The following is a 23,265-nucleotide window of genomic DNA, read 5'->3' as shown; positions in this document are numbered from 1 at the left end:
GTTGTCATTTCTGACTATTCTCATCAGCCCATTACTCTCTGTCCTACGGAAGCCACATGGCTTTATCTTTCCTTCCTTTATTCTTGATTGCATGTCCCAAGTACTGACCATATTTCCCAAGCTTTGGTCTCCAAACTGATCAGACACAGTGGCACCAAACAAAAGAGAACTGGCTCCTCATTACTTGACTCAATCAAGTCTGTTTATTGAACTGCATGGCTCAAGACTGAAAAGTCACTCACTTTCAAAAGGAGAGCTGAAGATTTATGTCTGTTGCCAAAGAAAAGAGATGAGCAGAGCAGGGTGCAGACTCGCCTGTCCCCCAGGCTTCTGCCCTGTGATTAAGGTGATTATTCATCAGTCCTGGGGTCCAGTTATTGTCTCAAGATAATTATCCACAGAGCATTTCCCACTCTCCAAAGTGTTGTGGTTTGGGTGATAAATCATGTGGTCAGTCCATTTATGATCCTCTCTGGGATGCTGCATCCGGGGGTGGTGCAGACACACTGAGAGTGGGGGCTGGAGGAGCAGGGCACTAAACCCGGTTCCACCACTGGCTCCAGGGGCTTAGGCAACTCCTTTCCCCTCTTGGATCCTCAGCTTTCCTGTCTGCAAAATGGACACGTTTCCGGCTGATGTCTTCACAGATTTGCGGTGAGAAATAAGTGGCATATTGGTGTGAAAGCACTTGATCAGCTTTGGACCACTAAATTTAGATGAAAGATCTTTTTAGGATGACACTATAGATCGGGAGCCCATAATTTCGTTCTATTATCCAATAACTTACTTGGAGGTTTTTCTGTTATGCAGTTGAGAAGAATCCATTTTAGAATACAGACTACCATCGGGAACAAATGACTTGTCTACACCTGACATTGTGCAGATCTCATACTGTAAGGTTTCCCACCTTTTGCAAATTCTGTCTCCTTCCCATTCCCACCCTAATAAAGGGTCACCATGGAATTCATCCCAGAACAACATGGCTGATATTTTTGCATACTATCAAAGAACTTGATGGTCCAAATGCTTTGTGAAGATGTACATTCTTGGTCACTGAGCCTGAAGTTTTCTAGGACCTTTATTCTTCTGTGGCTAAGAAAAGTCTGAACATTGGTCGGTAAAACTCAGGGATCTGACTGCACAAATTTCCTAATAGAATTGTCTTCTAATGCCAAATCCTGTGTTCACCTTTTCACCATATAGGAAAGGAGTTCTGACTTCCTGTAATGATGTGATGTGCTTCTCTGGGCAGGTCTGCAAAGATCTAGTACCCATTAGGTTCCACTACTGAGAAGGGGTCAGCATCCATGGCAAAAATTCGTAGATTTGTTTGCCAGAAACAGGCAAGGACCCAGAGCATTGGCTCTATTTTATCTGGGCATTTTCTGAAGAATTAGTGGCTCAGTGTCTTGAGAGATGTCATTTGCCACCCTACAAACTTTGCAGAGGAAGTAAACTTGGAGTGCAGAACAACGAGGAATAAGTCAGAGATGAGCCTGTCCTTAGACCTTTCAGGATGTGATTCTAAGGAACCAGTTTTTGGGATTTCCTCTGCAAGCAGGGGAAATCCAGTGAATGAGCTCACAAGCTTTAAAGATAGCCTCTCTAATTAAATTACTTCTTGCTCTCCTTCTGACGTGGAAGAGAATGAAGAAAAAAGAAAACTCATTCATTGATTCAATACATATTTATTGAGCTGCCGGGTACTGTTGTAGAGACTGAAACACAGCAGTAATTAAATAGATAAAGAACTTCATGGAGTTGACAATCTGGTCAAAGAAGAAAACAATAAAAAAACAACAAAGACATATAAAATGGAATGTCAGGTAATCATATGAGACTAGGTGGGCAGAGAAGAGATGAGGGGGTAATAGTACCTCCCCTCTGCCCCTAGGGTCACTTTTTAAATCTAAAACTCTTCACTTTCAGACAGAGGGCTTCATCTTTCTGGAACTCCCATAGCAAGAACTCTAAACACCAAACTAGGCCATCGATATGCTAAGAAAATAAATTGAAATAATTGTTTCTCAGGACAAGAGCCTGGCGAAGAATGTCAGCATTGTTGTAGCAAAACCTTGTTTTTGAATGACAAAAGCTAAATATCAGCCTAGTCTGTCACTTTGCAGTCCTTCAGTAAGGAGTCTTGATATCCCCCCAAGGAGATGACTGGCTCTTGTGAACTGAGACAAAAGGTAAAATGCCTAAGCACATGAATTGTTTTAAAGATATCACACCTCACAATTACTAAGCTTCTTTTGAGTGCCAGACGCTGTGATGGTTCCTGGCAGAACAAAGTTGAATATGTGGCACCTTCCCTGAAAGGCAAGTCTAATGGGGTCATCTGTAAGATGAAGAGTCGGGACCAGATCGGTGTTTCTCCAGAAACGCTGTTTGCATTTGGGGCAGGACAATTTTTTAGTCTGCAGAATTGCTGCCCTGTATTTTGCAGGGCATTTAGCATTCCTGTTCCTTGATATCTTTGTTCATTTGCTAAGGCTGTTCTACAGATTCATTAATTTCCACATCTACTTTAAATAGTTACAAACCCCTGCCTGCCTGCCAATTTTGGCCATTATTTTCTGATGACAGGTGTGATGATTCTCTGAGAAAAGTGCTTCCTTTACTGACTTCAGTGGAAATCCAATGCATTACTTGTCCCATTAGGTAAAGCTGATAATATCATCTCTCTTTCAGAGTTTGCTTGCCCTAAAGCAATATACTGTGAAACTCAGGCCGACAGACTTAAAAATATTATTTATACAATTGCCTACCTAGATTGAATACCTTTTTTGACAACTGAATATCATAAAAATCAATAACATTTTGTGCTGAGATCTAAACTAAAAAATATTGAATGAGAAATTTAGAGTCTTGGGGAAGAGGAGTCTGGGGGAACTAAAGGTGTGTTCTGGATAGAAGTAAAGTATGACTCTCCAGCCAAGCTGCCATTATGATATGGAACACGTTATTAACCAGGAAGTATTTTGCATGTAATTTCCTTATTAATACTAGTCCATGTTACTACCAAGCACAGTCATATGAATATTCCATATATGCTATAATTTAATTGAATATTGTTCAAAGGCAATTAAAATATCAGTATATTTCTGCAGCTCTTCATCTTCACGCAGACACGTACCTCTTGAGCCAACCTGGAGACAGAGATCCACCTAAATGAGAAATGCTCGTGGACTAACCTAGGAGAGTGACAGTGGGAGTGAGGAGTAATGGACATATTCGAGACTTATTTAGGAGGTGGGTCAAAATTTGGTGACTGGTTGGTTACGGGGTAAGGGAATAGTCAAAGATGGTGTCCAGGGTGTGACTTGGGTAACTTGTCCCCTGGGCTGGCATCCACTGCAGTAGGAAATACAGGAGAAGGAATGGGTTCATGAATTCAAAAGAGAGCTACAGGGCATGAAAAGATTTTATTGAGGGCCTTCAATCCCTCTACCTCCTAGAGGCTTTGTAATTATCCTCAAATTCTTTGTGTCCTCAAAATGTGAGATTAGAATACTAAGCCCTGTATCATATAGGGGTTTGTGGGGATGAGGTGAATATATTTGACAGTGTCTGGGCCCAGGAAGGCCTCACCAGATACTATTCTTCTTCACCTACTTTCCTGCTTCCAACTCCGGGCCTATGATTCCACAGATGCAGTTCAACCTGGCCCTTGAGAATACCACTATCTACAGGGATGGGTTAAGAGACAAAGGATAAAATGCAGGCGCTGAATGAGGGAACAATTGGTAGGTGCCCACTAATGGTAGATCAATTTGAAACTAGAGGGCAGGGGCAGAGTTGGAGGTAGGGGGTTGGTAAGAGAAAGCAGGTGAAATTGTCTTGGAGAAATTTTGCTGTTTTCACAGTTTTGACCGGTAACTACTCTGCTTCCCAGCATTTGGTGTATTTAGAAAGGAATCGAGCCCTTGGGCCATGCTTTGTAACATGGACTCAAATTTCCAGATGGTGTCTTGTGTTACAGGTTCCTGCATAATTTGAGTCCAGTTTTGTAGGTTTCTACAGCTCTGTGGCTGCAAGAGCTAGAACTGGCCCTGAGAACTGGACTTCTCCATAGTCAGGAATGAGGCCTGCCCAATCTTGATCTTTAGTCTTCTGGAGGAAGATTGGTTTACATAGGGTGGGGGCCAAGATGAGCAGATATGAAGACAACTAATCTTAAAGAAAATATGTGGCCAAGGAGGAGGCGTGACCCTTAAGATTCTGGAGAGTGGTACCTGGCTGTTTCCCTCCTCCGATAGTTAATTCCAAATGGTTCACATTGAGAGTATCAGTGCTCATAATCCCGTTACATCCAGGTTCATACTTGTTCAGTCTAATTGGTACAAATATCACTCTATGTTTGCCTAAAGAGTGTTTGAGTTTATAGAAGGTTGGGTTGCTGAGAAGCATAATGTACCTTTTGCAGCAGTCTCACCAAACGGCTGTCTCTGGAGCCACCTGTGACACAGTTTAGAATCTTGAGCATCTAATATGACAAAAACAGAGCCATCCAAGCTGGTATGAGATGGGCACAATCTAGATTCTGCTTTGCTGATCTCTTTGATTTGCTGTAGTCCCAGAATCAAATGATCCTGGACATTTATTTTCCCTCCGACCTCTACGCCTGCTTCCCCTGGCCACCTTCAAAAAAGATGGTGCAATCTCCTTGGTATCAATTTTGATACAGGTGATCCTTTGCACTGGGGCATCTATGGTTCTTGGGTTTCTGATATCTTTGCTGCCCTGAGCCAGCCTATATGCCCTCCCTAAGCCAAGTCTCTTCTCTGACTCCACCCTGGAGGTGCCGAGTCAGTCAAACAGGAATTTGGAGCAGCGATTGTTTTAGTAACAATTCTTTGTGTGTAGTCCCAGGCCAAATAATGCAGGGAGAATTGGCAGGGGGATGATGAAGAAAAGGAGCCAGAGATCTGCTGAAAGCACCAGAAAGCCCACCACTCAAAGTGATCAAAATAATCCTCAGAGTTCTGGGAGATGGGCATCACTGTGCCCACATTCCTGAGGCTTGGAGAAATGCCTGCCACTTTAATCACCTTTGTTGCAAAACACAAGCATCCCTGCAAAGGATAAAACCTGACAACTGACAACCAAGTGCAAGGTGTTCTGATCATGTCGTCAGACCAGAACTCTATTAGTAAACTTGAGTAGCAAAATACCATATCAAAATACTATGGACTTGTGGGTGGCTTAAACAACAGAAATTAATTTTCTCACAGTTCTGGCTGGAGTCTGCATGTCTGAAATGAGGGTGACAGCACTGCTGGCTTCTGGTGAGAAGCTCTCTTCCTGGCTTGCAGACAGCCGCCTTCTGACCTGAGTCACCACATGGGAGAGAAAGAGAGGGAGTGAGCAAGCAAGCCAAGTCCTCCGTGGCTCTTCCTATTAAGGCCACTAATCCCATCATGGAGCCACACCTTCATGACTTCCTCTAAACCTCATTATTTTCCAAGGGCCTCACCTCCAAATTCCATCACATTGGAGATAGGACTTTAACATATGAACAGGAAGGGGAGTAGGGGGGAGCAGGGGTGCACACAATTCAGTCCATAGCAAGTACTATTGTTGGGGTAGGTCGGTTCAGAGACCCACTATCTCTGAGACCCAGAATTCCTGGGCTGCTCAGTCCACCGTCCCAGGACTGCTTGCCTTAGACATTTCTTAAGTCAATAGTAAGTCCTTATGGTTTAAAGCACCGTATGTCAGGTCTTCTGTAATGTGAAGCTAAAAACACTCGCGGAGGATCCCACATGCAGACAGTTTCTGCTGTTTCTCTCATTGGCACTGATGTCTGGAAGCAGTCATGGCTGGAGAAAGGCAGAAGCTCAGTCTATCAGTACCCTGTACCAGCTAGCCAGGGGCCAGGCCAATCTATCTGTAACTCAGGGGGAAAATTCCGGGGCAAAATACCCTTGAAACCAAAATCAGTCAAAAGGAGAAATAAAGTGGGAGAAACGCATTTATTGCTTACAAGCAGTCGTCCACTTCTGCTTTCCCCTGTCTCTCCCAACTGGCTGCCAGAGAGGGGGCCTGGGGGGCCTGGGGGCCCACCCAATCTCTCTGGTCCAGAGATGCTCTCTGCTGACCCTTGTAGTTACCATTGATATGGAGATGGACTACTTCTCTCCACCCCTTGGAAACGCTATTGATATGGAGATGCACTAAGGCCAGGCAAGAGATTCTGGAAATACTGCAATTTTACCCACACCATCCAAACTCCTGCTCAGGTTGACCTGTTCAGGAAGTCAATAGCAGGTGACACTAAATGTTTGTTGAATAAGTGAGTGAAAGAACAAAGGAGACAAGGAAATAAAAGGAAAAATAATAGTATTTGGTAAATTTTCCAAGCTGCACAATTGAATATGTCCCCAAAGCATACTAGATCTTTTATCCTAGGAGTTTATTTAACTATGCAATATTCACTGTGTAAGTAAAACTGTAATATTTCCAGAAGATGTGACCTGGCTTTAGTGCATCTGCATATCAATAGGCATTCCTCAGGGGAGGAGAGTTGTTCATCTCCATATCCATGGGTAATTACCTGGGCAACTGGAGGGCTTATCTGAACCTCAGAGGTGAGGGGGACGGCTGGTTTTGCTTCTGCCTGAGCAAGAAAGAGAGATGGCCCCAGACTGCAGTTTGAAGGCAATAAACGGATTTTAAACTTTATTTCTCCCTTTGAGCTATTTCAGTTTCAGAGGTATTTTGCTCTGGGATTTCCTCTCCCAGGACTTACACATTGTTTGCTGCTATGTTCTATGTACTTGGACTGTACGAATAAGATGAGGTTCCTGCGTTCAGAGAGCTCTCCTGCTAACCTGGATTACATGTCTACATAGCCACTATAATAGAAGACAATATGGTGAACAAGTTCACTCATGGCTTCATTTTCTAGTCCAGTCGAAGATGTTTATTGAATGCCATCCTCAGGAAGCTTTTAGATGTAAAGGAAAGCCGTTCTTTCCTGCTCCTCATGTTCCTGAAACCCCATAAAATAAGGACTTCTATTTTTATGTAACTGGTGGAAGGCACTTTCTATCCTTCACCCCTCTGCCTCAGTCCTTACCCCATACTCATTTATGGGGTGAAGAAAAGCAACTTATTTGGTAGGTGAGATGGGGTAGACAATGCTGAACGCATGTGTGTAGTTCAGCCCCCCTTGGGCTCTGTAAGGTCTTCTTGTCCATAGAACATTTCTCAGCTGCTCTCTGCTTCTTGTGAATGTGGCCATTAGAATTTCTGGGGCAAATTTTTTCTGCTCTGCAACCAGGAGAGCAAAGCCTGTCTAATGCATGAGAAGGCATAGGAAGCCCTGGACACAAAACCAGCTCTCCACTCCAGCTTTGCCTGCGACAAGCTGGTGATTTTGAACCTTATCTAATACCCGTATCCATTTCTTAATCGGTCAGGGCCTATGGGGGTGTAGAATACAGTATGATGAGCGTGGTGCAAGTTGGGAAGGAAAACAGCCTAAGTCTTCCTGGGAGAGTCATGGGAGACTAAACCAGGGAGATAATAATACTTAAGCTGAAATGAGGAGTGGGTGAGTTCTATACAGACAGAGGGAAGGTAGGGGAGAGGGAGAAGGGTAGGGGTGCCTGAAGCTATGACACTGTAGGAGAAACTAAAGGCACAGGCATAGGAAAGAACAAGCTGTGTTCAGAGAAGCGAAACAGCTTGGCATCCAGTGGGAAGAGCATGGTGGCTCAAAACAAGGCTGAACAGAAAGGTCTGGAAATTTAGGTAGCCTTTTGCTAGTGTAGGAAAGGAAAAAAATTCTTTGCCTTCTGCCTTTTGAAGTTCTCAGCTGGGGCCTCTGTAACAAACAGCAGACTGACAAAAGAAAAACAAGCAAGATTATTAACATGTATAACTCAGTTTTATATGCAAGAGACTCAGGGAAAGAGTAACTCAAAGAGGTGTCTTAGAAGTCTGGTTTATATTGCATCTTTGACAAACAATAAATCTGTAGAGAAATGTGAAGACAAAATAAAGCAGTTTTAGGTTTCCAAAGGCAGCAAACCATAGAAAATAAATATATGGAAAGAAACTCATATAGTGATATTTGTTTGCAGGTTCCTGTCGTATTGATAGGAATAGTCTAGAATCATCTCCAGTTAAGGAGAAATTATATCCTGCTTTTAAGCAGGGAAGCAGGAGGGTAGAGAGAGCTTTCCTTCATTTGTTGCTTCGTAATTACTTTCAGGTTAAAATAATTTTTCTGTTCCAGAGGCATATCTTGAGATGACACATTCTGGTTTTCTTCAACAGTGACCCATGTTTGTGACTGAGTAGCTTTCAACACCTGTTTCCTGCCAATAAAATCTGGGGACTCCAAAGACGTCTTATCATGTTGTAGTGTCTGTCTCTCTCAGTCCCAGCTGATACAATACTTTCAGAAATCTTGACACTCTATTAGATAGAAGTGACGCCTACACATCTTCATGTTATAACCCTTCTCTGCCTTGGCCTCTTTGTGCGGTTGTTATGGGACAAGATCCTTTGGAGTTTTTAGTTGCCTATTGTTTAACATAGAAATTCATCAAGACACATCCTTAGGACCTGTAAAAGGACTTTGGTAATTTGCTGACCCTTATTTAAACCAAAATTTCCTAGAAGTGCCTGATATTTTATCTTTTCCCATTTCTTAATTTTAACATTGTTTTCTATCTGGAGAGGCTGGGATGAGAGAAAAAAATTTGTTTTCAAAGGAGCAGGTTCTAGCTCATATATTCAAGGGTTGTTGTTTTAGCTTGTCTCTCTTCTCTTGCATTTAATCTTAGGCAGTGAGAAGAAGCAATGTGGCACTTTTATTATTCTATCTTGAAACCTCTTTAGCTAGAACAAGGGTCAGCAAAATACTTCTGGTGGGCTTGCTGCCCAATTTTTTGTGAATAGAGTATTATTGCAACAAGCCAGCCCCTATTTGCTAGTTTTGCAGATGGCTGCTTTTGTGCAATTACGGCAGAGTTGAGTAGTTGGTATAGCTTACAAGCATGAAATGATCACTTTCTACACCTTTACAGAATGGTGTCACTCACAAGCTCCTTAAGGTCCTTAGTCTTCCACTAACACTACTCGAGGAATTTCTCTTTCCTGCCTGCCTCCTGTTCCCATAGGCAATACCACACTTTCTTTAGGTTTTTGTTAAGGCAGCACCACACATCAATGTACTAAATATGTCTGTGGTTGTATAACAAATTCATTCCAAAACCTAGTAGCTTGGAACATAAAATAATCATTTTAGCATTTTCTCTCATAGTTCTGGGGGTAGACTGACTCTTCTAGGTGGTTCTCACTCTGGACTCCACGTGGTTGCAGTCTGATGATGGTTGGGGTCTGAAGTCCTCTGAAGCCTTTCTCACGCAAGCCAGAGCGCCTCACGTGGCTTCTGCGAGTGCCTGGGCTTCCTTGCAGCCCGGTGGCTGGTTCTAAGAGCAGGCAGAAGAGTAAGTTCTATTTCTTCCCTTCCTCCACACTCTGTTGTTTGAGGCAGTTACACAAGGTTATGCAGGTTCAAGGAGAGGAGACATACATGAAGAAGTGATGTCTGAGCTGAAGTCTGAAGGATGAATGGGCTTTAACTTGGTAAAGGGAGCTGGCAGAATCACATTATCTTTTGAAAAGAACACTCTGGATTCATTGAGGAGACTGGATGAGAAGGGGCAAAGATGGACAGCTGTAGGATTGTTAGGATGCTACAGAAATCCTGCAGATGAGGGGTGATAGTTGCTTGAATTCAGGATGGCCCTGGTGGTTGGGAGAAGGGCCTGGATTTGAGAATTGTGTACGAGTACACGATAGATGAAGCTTAGCTATGGATTGTATGCAGGAGGTAAGGAAAAAGGAGGGACTTTTGTGTAACGATGGATGGTTGAGAGAGAATATTGGAAGAGAAACAGGTTTATTTTATTTTGTGTTTAATGTATATTTGGGAGAAGTAAGAGTAGATTTTGAATTTTGACATTTTGTTTTTGAGGTGTTGTTGAGACCTTTGATATGAGATGTCAAGTAGACCATTGGTTATATGGTGAAGAACTTGGATAGGTAGCCTGGGCTGGAGATAAACACTTGCAAGTTGTCTGTGTAGCTGATATTGTAAAATGTGGGAATGAAAGAGGTTCCTAGAGAACATTCCAGGATAGAGAGGGTCTAGAATGGCCTTGAGGAGCCTCAGTATTTAGCGAAGATCAAGCTTGTAAGAAACTAACAGGACTGACTAGAGATATCAGAGGGGAATGAAGAGTGTGGTGTCACTTCAAAAGAGTGTTTCTAGAAGAAAGGAGTTCTCAGCAGTGTCAAAACTCCTGGAAAAGGACTAGGGAACTGAAAAATACCAACTGCACTAACTACACAGAGGTCATTGGTGATCCTGGTGATTTATTGTTTTTGCTGCAGGAGACATGGATTAAAAGGCAGGTGGGAAGAGATAAAATGGAAACCTTGTGAGATTTAAAAAAAAAGAAAAGCTGAAGGACTATTTTGAGATGGGCGTGAGAGAATTGTGCAGTTAGTTGATAGTGTAGGAATTCCAAGAAGGTGGGAAGGAAAGTGAATACCAGAGAAGGGCTTGTTTTAAATAGGAAGGACCAATCCTCTTTTGAACAGAAAGGAAGAAAGAGGGTGGCGGGGCAGCAGTCTTAAGATTTGCATATTTGATATGGGGGAGATGAAGGGATTGGCTTCTATTTTCTCTGTAATGAAAGAGGAGAGTTTGCTTCTCCGGGTGTTACTAATAAGGGTGTCTTGTGAACTAATTGCTTTATATATGGAAGGATGCCTGTTTCACAGACAGGTGTGTGTGTGTGTGTGTGTGTGTGTGTGTGTATCTCGGTTCACAGCGGTGGGAACAGAAACAACAGGCGCTTAGGAAATAATTCATTTTTATTCTGACGGTGATGATAAATCCGATGATGCTCTGATGGCAAGGGAAAGTACAAGCTCCAGTCGGGCCCCTACTGTAAGGACTCTGGGTGAGGAATGAGAATCACCGCGCGCCAACATCAGAGGGCGCAAGGCACGGCGATCCACCAGCGCGCTCCTTCAGGTCCAGGACCCTGCGGGTTAAGATCAACGAGAGCGAGCCTGCACCGTTTCCTAGAGAGGCTCGGGCCAAGCCGGGGAGGTGGGGGAAATTTCCCATCTCCGTGCGCCGGGTTTGGGAGTGTGGGACCCTCGGGTGGTGGGGTCAGAGGGAGCCGAGGCTCCTTCCTCCCGGAGCGCTGGGCGTGCTGGGGGTGCAGGGCGCCTTTTGGGTAGCGCCCAGAACAGTGAGTTCCATCTCGGGGGGAAGCGGGTCGAGGGCTGCGGGCAGGAGGAGTGGAAGCCGCAGCGCCCAGGCTGCGGTGTCCGCCCGGAGGGGGACCCCCTGCTGCGAGGGGCGCGGGCCCAGACTCACCCGTCGCGAGGCCGCCGCGCCTGCGGGGTCCCTAAAGGATCTTGTCGGCTGGATCTGGTCTCTTGGAACTTACCCCGCAGTGTACCCCAGTTGTGCTTCCTGTCAATGGTTCTTAAAGCTAAGTTTCAGGCAGCGCATCTTTGGAAGACATTCTCATCCCAAGCATGGCCCCATCCTATTCACTCTGCTTGAAGACACTGAAAGCAGCCCTTCTCTGTGGAATGACAGCCTTTTAATACTGTTAATGGCCTTGAGTAGGCTACCGCTTTGCTGAGCCACTGTTCCTGGGGGTTCATCTACTACCAAAATTAATGGTTTCTTAGGGAAAATGATGGCGCGGCTTCCTTTGTAAAGACTTCCATGGAAACGTGTAACTCGGGCGGCGGAACACTATTCCATTCGAACACTTGAAAAAATTAATATGTATAGTTCTTTTTTTTTTTATCCTACTCAAACCCTGGGGATATTTGTGATTTAGACTAGTTTCACCTTTTCCGATAACAAATCCCTAATTGCTGACGGTGCTTAGGGAATGCTAGCTCCCTTTGACCTAACGTCTTGGAATGTAAATCTGTTTTTTAGAAATCCAGTCAATATATTCCAAAGTAAGGGTCCTCCTTAAGGATCATTTGCAGTTTGGGTTTATTCCCCGCTCTGTTTCCTGCTCTAAGTTGACTGTAATAGATCAAAGTGTGAAAGACGATGTCCAAACAGGCCTGGGACTGAGTACTACTCTCCCACTTTGTGGCCGTTTGCCCGTGGGAAGGTTCCTAATGCCTTTTTTGCTCACCTAATGCTGGTTATTGTTCATATACCTCTGAGGGCTGTTGTGAGAATTAAATGAGAAATACACATATTTAGTTCGGTGCCTGGCACATGAGAAGCAGTAGTAGGGTGAAAATGATAAATATACCTTTGTTTGTTTGTTTTCCATATGTGTGCCTTTATATATCCTTTTAGACTCTCATTTTTCCTGTATTATATTAGTCTCTATATCCTGAAATGGATGTCAAGGCCATATATTGCCTTTCAGTAATAGATCACATTTTTCCGTCTCTTAAAGTAGGTCAGGGATTGTAGTTACCTACAAAAGCTAAAGTTTAGGCTGAAAGACACATTGTGATTATGAACTTAGAGAGTCAGAGACAAGGAAAAGATCCTTCATTAGCCTCCCTTTTGTATTTAGGGGTTATTGGCTGTGATTATTCCAGCCCTCTTTTGTCCTAATTTCTTGTTATATAAATCTTAAGTTTTGAAATTGACAAAGTTTTTGTTCTCCATCAAGGATGAAGTTATTCTTTCTATACAGTGTGCTTTCTCTGTAGCTGCTGCTCATAGCGGCATATTGATTCTTTAAAGTCTTCTTGGTGCTTTATCCACAAAACAGATTTGTTTCGTCAATTATAAATATTTTTGATCTCTGAGTGGACAGTGAATATTAGCATTCTAGTTTTGAAGCTTGATCCTCAGACTTTAATGTGAAGATTGAATTTTTTATTGTTATTTCCTTAGAAAAGGTAAATTGGATTAACCCTTAATTCTAAACACTTGGCATCTGAGATAAGATTTTCTAAAAGGACTTCTAAAGACTGTGTTTCTTATTTTGAGGATGGTTCACAAACCATTGTGTGCCTACAATTGTTATGTTACAATGGTTGGGAAGGAAGGAAGGAAGAATAAATTTTAACAAATGCTTGCAAACCTAACCTCTTTCCCTCCACAGGATTTGTGATCCCTAACCTGGCTGTGATCACTGTGATGGAGAAAGAACAAAAGCTATTGGTCTCAGATTCTAATGGCTTCATGGAAAGGGAGAATTTGAAAAGCCCTTTTACAGGTGAGGGGTCAAGAAGATGATATGAATCCTTTGGAGATTCATCTTAAGATGTGCTACAGAGTACATAGAAAGACTAGGACATTAGAATGAGAGAAACTTTAATCTGAGTCCCTGCTATGTCACTTACAAGCTAGAGTAACTCTTACAACCTCACTTTTTTCATGTTTAAGTGAATGTTAATATCTGTCTCACATATTTTTCAGGATTAATGAGATACCATGTACAAATTTATTTATTTCTTAATGAATAATGGGCATGATTGTTATTCCTATATTTGCTCAGATTTTAACTAAGGTATTGTCTTTTTTCATCTCAGAATGTAGCTTATTCAGTTTCTCCCCTAGTTCAGATCCCTTTTTTTCTTTTCAGTCTTCTAATAAAGTTTAAGGAAACTATTTTTAGATTGGTATCCCCCTTGGCAATTGCTGACAATCATACAAAACTTCATTAGTATTGTTACTAAGTATAAAAAATTCACCTGCTTCTGATGAACACAGAGTAAAAGAAGTAAAAACTAGCTTTAAAATAATGAACATAAAATAATTTATGAAGCTCTACTTTGTTATTTCCTCTCCTCTGTTGCAACTTAGAATTTCCTTCCCCTGGCAGAGATTAGGGAATATGTTAGAATATTTGTTTATTCTTGCAGGAAATGAAAGGAAGGATAATTTGGAAACCATTCAACACAATAACTGTAAAGGAGATCAACTTAAAGAGGTGATGATTCCTATGAGAACAATGGCAACCCACAGAATCAAGGAAATTCAACAGGAAAAGAGGAGGAGAAACCCAGTCACTGGGGATGGGATCCAGAACACTGCATTGCCTCTGTCCAGCAGATCTCCTCTTTCAGAGACAAACCCTACAAATGTTCCAAATGTTGGAAAAGTTTCAATAATAGTTCTCATTTGTGTACACACCAGAGGACCCACTCAGAAAAACCTTATAAATGCTCTGAGTGTGGGAAATGCTTTAGTAACAGCTCTCACCTGATTCAGCATCTGAGAACACACACAGGAGAAAAGCCCTACCGGTGTGGAGAATGTGGGAAAAGCTTCAGCAATACCTCACATCTTATTATTCATGAAAGAACTCACACAGGAGAGAAACTGTAAGTGTCCTGACTGTGGGAAGAGTTTCAGTAGCAGCTCTCACCTCATTCAGCATCATAGGTCACATACAGGTGAAAAAACCATATGAATGTCCTGTTTGTGGGAAATGCTTCAGCCATAGTTATGTCCTAATAGAACATCAGAGGATTCACACTGGAGAAAAGCCTTATAAGTGCCCCAACTGTGGGAAAAGTTTTAGTCAGAGTTCCAGCCTGATTTGCCACCAGCGGACACACACAGGTGAGAAGCCCTACAAATGTCTTGAGTGGAAAAAGCTTTGGTTGTAATTCTACTCTAATAAAGCATGAGAGAATACATATAGGAGAAAAACCCTATCAATGTACAGAATGCGGAAAGAAATTCAGTTGAAGTTAAGCGTTATTACACACCAGAAAATGCATATAGGAGTGAAACTCTATGAAAGTTCTGAATTTGAAGAAAATTTGAGTCAAAATGGCAGTATGATAGGAGAATGCAGAATCCAACCAGGAGAGAAGCCATATAAATGTTGGGAATGTGGAAAGAGCTTTGGCCTCAGCTCCCATCTCATTAGACATCAGAGAACACATACAGGAGACAAACCTTACAGATGTTCTGAGTGTTGGAAAACTTTTAGTCAGAGTTCCACGTTGGTGATTCATCAAAGGACTCACACAGGAGAGAAACCTTATAAATGTCCTGATTGTGGTGAATGCTTCAGTCAAAGCTTTAACCTTATCAGGCACCAGAGGACCCACCTAGGAGAAAACCTTAAAAATGTACTGACTGTGAGAAATGTTTCAACAGAAGTGCCTATCCCAGCATCGGAAAATTCATATAGAAAAGCTTTTTGAGTCTCCTGAAGTTGAAGATTTTCCTCATAAATGGACTTGGAAAAACTGTTTAGGGGGAATGGCCCTCATTTCTTCTTTTTCAGTTCCTGATTTTTCTTCTTCTTAGTGCCAAAGCCTGTTTTCTTTCCCTTTTTTTTTATTGAACCATGACAATTAAGGTGTTCTCTGATCATGGTGCTATGAAGTTTAGAGGATGGGAAGGCCCAGATCACCAGGTCATTGGATCTGCCCAGGGAGAGTACTGCCACAGATGGAGAAGATTTTATTTTTTTATTTTTAAGAAAGATAGGAATAGCTTCAAAGGAATACATGAGAAATCCTGGGAATGCAGACACCTGAGAGGTTGAAGCTGAGATTGCCATTGAATTCCCTTATTTCCTCATGCCTGATTTGGTGGCAATAAATCATTACTACTCAGGGATTTACTCAGAGAAAGATTCTTTTTGAACAAATAATGTGATTTCCTGGCTGTTTTGTTGTGTCTTAAAGAAATGAGTCTTTTTTAAAAATGCATTTTTATTTGCTGAAAATTAATATCTAGAACTGCATTGTCCAATGATAGTTATTTAAATTTAAATTTACATTAAGATCAAAAGAAACTTAAAATCCACTTCCTTATTTATACTAGTCACATATGACTAGTGGCTGCTTTATTGGATATCACAAAAAAGTTTTTCTTCCAAGGTCATCGTTCTTGGCAGATTCATAAAAATTTCCTATAAGACTGTATGAAATGTGCTATGGTGTTTCTGGTTTCTAAGAGGAATTGCAATATAGTGTAGAAATAGGCTAGAGTTTTGAAGGCACTGGGTCTAGAGATTGGCTATTCTAATGATTGTATGTTTTATGTTCAACCCATCTTGGTTATCTAGTGATACACCGTTCATTGTCTTGGCCAAAGCCAGATTAGGAGGTAGGATTCGTAAATTTTGTTTTTAAATTGTTGATAAATTGTCCATTCCCCTCAGTTTTTCTATTACATGTTTTCTTGTCAGATCAGAAACTGGGTTATTTTTCTAATAATCCACCCACTGAGTCTGAGCCAGTGTGCAGGGACAGTTTGGCATTGGAAACTGAGATTCCTTAGTTCTAGTCTCTGCAGTTTTCTTTTGTCTCTTTCATGTGGTGTATAGATCTGATAACTCAGACCTGTTCTCCCTGCCCGTCTGTCCAATATGTTTGTAAAATGTTAAGATATTTCCTATACTCCCAGCCTCTATTTTTTTCTGCCAGTGCAAAAGGTAGATGTGTAGGAAGGTCAAGACTCCTGAGTTGTTGAGGATTTTTTTTCATTTTACAATTCTAAGTGTATCATATGCAGAACATGTAGTTACAAATTAGGAATGCGGAGCTGCTGCAAAGGCTGAGATCTGGCCAGTAACTGAACTGCATGGGATTATTTCTTCTTTCATGATTGTAGTGTGCCTGATATTGGCGAGGTAATCGTGTCTTTTTTTACTGTTACAAAATTTTAAAGTAATGCAAAAGCTAACCGATAAAGGTATTTAAGTAGTATTTGGGGTGATTTTCTGCTTTCAAACACTGGGAGAACTTTATTGGGCATCACTGGCTTTTATGTGACCCTCACCTAAGCATCTTTTTACCTTTGTATATTATGTAGCATTGCCCAAATTGTCTTAACCTATAATACCTGAGGACAAGTGTTCAGAACTAAGAGTTTGATGTTTGAAAATTAAATTTGGGTGTTTGCTGTTGGGGCTGATATTCAATTTCAAGGCAGTAATTGCTGTTGGGGTGGGGGGGTGCCCAATATGAGCCACATTAAGTGTGGCAAGTAACTACTCTGTCCCTGTTTTCTCATCTGTAAAGCAGAGATAATGAGGACCTCGCAGGGCTTCTGTAAGGATTAGATAGATGTTTGCAAAGCAGCTAGCACAGTGCTTAAAACGTAAAAGGGTCTACATAAGTTGTCATTGATCCTTATTAATTGAAACAAATTGAAAAACGTCCTCCACGTATTTTCTAAGTAGCAATACAGCCGCAACTTGTTCTATTGCAGATTTTTTATGACCAACCTCAGTAACACTGAGGAATAAGTTATGTAAAAGCACAAGACTGTGTTGTGTGTCACATTGGCAGATTGTTAAAACACTTTTATTTGATTCAGAGTGTTGAAAATTTTTATTGTTCATGAAACAAAAGACTCAGTTTTAAGTCAGGTAAGAGCAAAATAGCAAGTTTAGTTTAAGTTAATTTGTAACTGAAAAGCTTAACAACAGGTAGTTTATGTCCTGTCATCATCAACTACACTATTGCCCACAATTACATAAAACCTATTTCATAGACATTGATGTGTATGGGAATATAGACATTCAAATTTTAGGTGTGTTAAGATGGGCTTCATTAGTAAAACAATTTGTCAAGATTCATTGTCTCTTGGGATTGAAAACTAGGAAAACAAAAGACATTTGTTGTTTATGGTGGAGAGCATAACATAGTGAAATTTAACCATATTTGATGCCTTTGCCTCTATTTCATTGATCAGCAAATACATTCCTTGTTTAGCTCCCCAAGAAGTATTTTTGTATTCTCTATTTCTCTTGCCGTCACAAAGGATTCAGCAACTGAATAAATAAAGCATTCTTACTTACAAGTGATTTGTTTCAGTTTCTTTTTAACTAAAGGAAAGACTCCTATGTTCATTTTTTACTACTCAAAGAAGGGGCTTATATGTTTTTTTCCTACAGTGGAGTAGGGAAATCCATGTCGATGCATATACTCACAATATAGCAGGGAACTCACTCCCTAGCTGCTGTATAGCTTGCCGGAAGACATACAAACAAATGTATAATAGTATCTGAGGTAAAGGTACTCCCATCATTGCAAGTCATCCAAGTTGGATCTACCAAATGGACATTCTTCTCAGTGCTGTAGAAGTTCCCTCATTAATGGTGAGAGGTAGGGAGTGTGGTCTGTGACTTCTGCCCCTAATACATTACTCCACGATCTTCGCCAGTCTCTCACTTTCTGAAATCATGGCCATGGGAAAATTATCTTTTCTTCTTTATTCTGTATTTGGGTTTATATAACTCCTTTCAAACAATACAGTCATCCATTCATTCAACAACAGTTTACGTGATGCCTAATCTGTGTTTAGCAGAGGTCCAGTGACAGTAAGAAGGGCTAAGGAAAGGATGGACTGGTAGTAGGGAAATGTGCAGCTTTTCAGATGACTACTTCCTCCTTGCCAGTTCTTGAACTATACTAACATGCTAACCTTCCATCTTCAAATTTTAATAGTTTGATAATCCAAGGAGCTAGAATTCACCAAGGATTAAAGTGGTTAGGTTTGCTTTCTGAAAATGCAAGCTTGGTGAGGTTTGACACAATACTTTGCACACAGTGGTGCTCAATAGTTATTGAATGGGTGAAATATGCTTTACATGATTTACACTAACGTCCAAGAGTATGTCCTTACAGGATGTGCATTCCTAGTAGATAGTCATTTCCTTGAGTGCAGAGAATGGATTCCATTTTTGTAATCCCAACACAAAGCCTGGTGTGTGAAGTGTTTATTGGTTTTGGTTGAGGGGTATTCACCAATGGATGAAGCCTACTGGATTAGGCTACATAGCCTCAGTGTCCCCGCAGGACTCTTTAACGCCATTACTTGTCCAGTCCACAGAGGCTGGGCTGGTTGGAAGTGGAAGTCACTGCCCTAGGATGCTAGGTCTATCCTCACACTAACCCTAGAGGACTCCTACAATGTCCCAGTTGTTCAGTCTTATGGATGGAGGCAAGACCCTGGGCTTTTGATCCAGACTATCTAGGACAGGTTCAAAACCTGTGTTCGAATTCATGTTTCAGTCACTGTTTTTGGACTCTGTACTTTGTAAGATTTGGTAAGTGGTGAGTGAGGTGAGGTACCCATCATATCATAGGCATTAAGGAAATACTATTTTTCTTACCTGTCCACCCTTATTTGCTCATAATTTTGCTAAGGATACACTCTAGGTACAGAAATGTTTGGTTATTTCTTGGTCAATTATTTCTAGGTTTCTAAAATAAAGATATTAATTACATTTAGCTGATGGGTTTGTTGTGAGATAATGTGTGCCGTGTGCTTAGTATTGTTGGTACCTAGTAATCACTCAATGTTAGCTATTATCACCATCACACAGTGGCTCTAGACAACCATGGATCTTTGCATCATCTTTGAAGGCTCTAGACAACCATGGATCTTTGCCTCAGAGACCTGGGTGTCCTCTGTGGCCACTAAAATGGTGCAATCCTTTTGTTATCGTTTATTCCATTAACATGAAGAGGTATGACCAGGAGTGTGTAGGCTAATAATGTAGCACATTGTTATTATAATATGGCAAATAGTTGCCTTTTCTGATCAAAAATTACCCTTCCTTTCACTCCCCTATGTATTTTATTTCATTTTTGTTCTCATAACTCTGTCTGGCCCTAACCTCTTCTGCCTTGTCCATCCATATTCTAACCTAAACTTAGGCTTTCTTCTTCTACCTTTTATTTTGTTCCCTTCCTTTGTCCTCCCTCCTTCCCTGCCCAATGAAGTAGGAATCAAGTCAGGGCTAAGGCTGGTCCAAATGCTTGTTTACAAAGATATAGATGGAAACAGGATGCCTGGCAATCATGACTCCATGGGCACATAGCCACTGAGAAACAGGTAGCTTGTTGGTGCTAAGATAGCTAGGTTGCTGATACAATATTGCTTGACTGGTCAAATCATTAGATCTTCTAGGATTTGACACAGTGAGGGATGAAGTGGGAGCTTTGGTTGAAAAAGGATCATGATTAATTTTGAGCCACGCTGGGTCATATGGACAAACGGGCAGATTAAAGAAAATATCAGTTAATTATACTGACAAACACAGGCGAAAGATTTTCCTTTGCAAATAGCTTACTTTCCGATCATTCAAGTAATGCTTGATAACTGTGAAATATAGAGAAGTATAAAGTAGGAAATACATAAAAGTATGAAGACTAAAATAAAAATGAACTGTGACTATTTTTTCCACAGCTCACTCACCAGAAAGTTTGCAGATCCTCCCCTATAACCTCTTTTCTAAGGATTTATCTGAATATTTTTTAAAAATTGGATCGTATGGCATAAATATATAGTATTGTGTTTTGATTTTTCCCAATCTTACATCATTTGTCCATTCATCTGTTTTAAATTAGGAGGTTTTTAATATCTTCATAATAATACACTGAATGGTGTATGATAATCATTTAATTGTTCTGATGTTGGATGTTTATATTGTTTCTAATTTTTTGCTATTTAAAATAACATTACTGTGATCAATGTGTTTTTGGTTGTTATGCTTATGTTTTGATATTGTGCTTCTGATTGTTTGGTTTTGCTTTTTTGATTTTTGTTGGTACACAAGTCTTATTGGATATCTCAAATTATTTCCTTAGAGTGAGTTCAGGGAAGTGATATATTGAGTGAAAGGGCAAAAATGTTTTTAAAGGCATATTGCTTAATCACTTTCCTAAGATAGTTATCAATTTAAATTACCTCAGTGAAATAATTTTGTTAAACACCTTTCCTTTCAGAGGGGCTAGGGGAAAAAAGGTGATTTGAGGCCCATACATTTAAATGATGAAAATCTCTTTTAAGGTAGCTTGTTTGGTTATTTTTTTTCCTGTTTTTTTAAGCCTTCCTTCCCCCTGTCTTGGGTTAGGATCCGCTGAGAGTCACTTGGGTTGAATCATTGATTTTAAGAACTATTTGGGCTTTTCCTTGTGCGGCCTTGGGCACAATTGCAGTAGGTGGTGCTGGAAGCTGTTCTAAGGAGCTGGGGAAATGCAGAGAGGCCCAAAGCCTGGGAAGTGCTAAGAGGAAGGGCTGTCTAGCTAGTGCAATACCTACTGTCATCTGAGTCAGAAAATGAAGGGCACACCAAATGACTAAAGTAAATTCAGGTTTGGCAAATGTTTCTACAACTTATGTTGAGGGAAAAGCTGGAAGGAGGCTTATCAGGTTAGACTGCTTAGATGATTAGAATCCTCATCTTTCCTATCCTACTGTCATCAACAATTCAATAAAAAACTTGTATTGTTGGCTGCAGGCTTTAGAGTTTTGGTAAAGGAAACAAACATCCACAGACACAAACACTTGGGAAAGGGAAAAAATATGTCAGGTGTGGTCACTGCCATGTCAGAGGTTATACACCTGGTTACTCCTATGAATTCTCAAACCTCAGTGTAAGGATAATTTCCTCTGGGTGGCCGTCCTTGACCCCACGGTTAGTTTATCTGCCCTTACCCTCCAGAGCAATGTGTACTTGCTCTTTTTTGGACAATGTCATCTTGACCTGATTGCTGCTGTTTTCTCCATTAAACTAACTCTCAAATGAGAGGTACTGTCTGCTCTGTTCACTGCTTTACTCCCAACTCTAAGCATAATGCCTGTTACAAAGTGGACAGTTGTTACATATTATTACATTGAATTGCTTTGATGTATATGCTAATTATGGCTTTACAAGTAGAACTGAAGGGGAGAAAGAAAATGAAAGTTCAAAATTAATGTAATTGTCTCCACTTGCAACTAGAATTTGCAAAAGATTACATAAGTACTGAGGGGGATCTAGAACAAATAACTGGTCTTAAAAGTCTTTTTGGACAACACAATAGGAAGAAAGTTTTGAGGGTTTCAGTGTATGTGTTTCTAATGTGCAACAAATAAAAAGAGTGAAAAAGAAATTGCTCAGTTTGGTATCAAAACAACAACAAAAAGGGATAAAATGAAGAAAGGAAAGGTTGCATTTAATACATTGAAAAATGCTTACCATATACTAAGTGCTGAGAATCCACCTATGAATAAGACAGTCGTTCCCTTAAGAAGTTGAATCTCTTGAAAAAGTTATATGTAAATTGCTAATTAAGAATTGGTGACTGGTATGACAAAGAGGTGGAGTTATGAAAACTTGAAAAGAAAGAGATGATGATTAATGTGGATTTTAGAGAACGGATAGTTGAAGAAAGGAGGGCAAGGCTTCTTCCTGCCTTGAGAATGGCACTTCAAGAGACACAGTTGAGGCCTGGCATGCCAAATTATGTCAAAAGAGATGACAAGCAGTTAAGCAATGTAGTGAAAAGAGCACATGGGCTTTTTTGTTTGTTTTAAGGTACGATATTTGTATGCGGAGGAAAAAAACCACATTCTACTTAAACATTCCTAGAGTCCTCAGCTTGGATTCAGTCTCTAGCTATGTGACCAGTTCTCTGCACATTGGTTTCCTTGTCTATAGAATGGGGCTAAAACTGTACCTGCCTGATAATGTGATTGTGAGGACAAAATGAGCTAATATATGAAGAAAGCATTTAGACCACTGCCTGTGCTATATAAGTATTAGCTCTTGTCGTAACTACCAAAATATTTCTGATGAATTTACTCTGTAGTTTATTACTTTCAGTCAGTAAGTGGCTAACTTTGTGTCATATTGCTAGCCTGAGTGACAGATTTTTGTTTTTGAAGAAGTGGAGCCATGCAAAGATTAAAACATACTTGAGTGATGGTTATATAGCCTTTAATTAAGCCCAGGCAATATAAGCATTCAGGGTGCGCCCTATGCTAGGCATTACAAATGTTCTTTTTGCCCCAAGTACAGACGAGGATCTTGGACTGTAAACACATGAAGTGGCTTTCAAAAGATTTTTAAATTACTTAAAAAGGAAACAATCCTATGATAATCTCAAATATGACAATCAAGTAACAATCATCCAGGTGATACTGTGTTTTCATCTGTAAGAGTCAGATGCCTTCTAGAATTTTAGCAATATAGGAACTCAAGGTACCAACAAGCAGTGTATTGAAGATTTGTCTTCAGGAAAATGATTTCCCACACATTAAACTGATTATTTCATGAATGCTTTTGAATTACATATATATTTCAAACAGCTGAATTTGTTGGTAACATTGAGCAATATTGCTAGGGAGAGAAAGTCTTGGTTTTATGATAGAGGAAAGTTAAAGCAGTTATTGATAGTTAAGAGTATTGGGGAACATGAATTTGGAGAGTAGGAGTTTAACTTTTGGTTTCATCACTTACAAGCTGTGATTTGGCCAAGGCA

At 40.7% G+C, this 23,265-nt stretch overlaps 1 protein-coding gene across 1 annotated transcript in view; it reads left to right on the top strand.

Annotated features, from left to right (window-relative positions):
• The window catches only part of LOC140849253 (serine/threonine-protein kinase TAO1-like), a 173,109-nt gene extending 155,297 nt beyond the window's left edge, over window positions 1-17,812 (top strand). The window contains 9 exon segments of the mRNA XM_073236242.1: window positions 13,140-13,253; window positions 13,903-13,968; window positions 13,971-14,361; window positions 14,363-14,441; window positions 14,443-14,630; window positions 14,632-14,735; window positions 14,738-15,106; window positions 15,109-15,159; window positions 15,162-17,812. Coding sequence (XP_073092343.1) covers window positions 13,140-13,253; window positions 13,903-13,968; window positions 13,971-14,361; window positions 14,363-14,441; window positions 14,443-14,630; window positions 14,632-14,735; window positions 14,738-15,106; window positions 15,109-15,159; window positions 15,162-15,304 — 1,505 coding nt within the window. The 3' untranslated portion in view covers window positions 15,305-17,812.
• Window positions 17,813-23,265: the final 5,453 nt, after the last annotated feature.

This window comes from Manis javanica, chromosome 4, assembly GCF_040802235.1.
Source record: "Manis javanica isolate MJ-LG chromosome 4, MJ_LKY, whole genome shotgun sequence".
Taxonomy (NCBI): domain Eukaryota; kingdom Metazoa; phylum Chordata; class Mammalia; order Pholidota; family Manidae; genus Manis; species Manis javanica.
The sequence above is the reverse complement of the archived record's forward strand: the minus strand, read 5'-3'. Positions and strand labels throughout refer to the sequence as shown.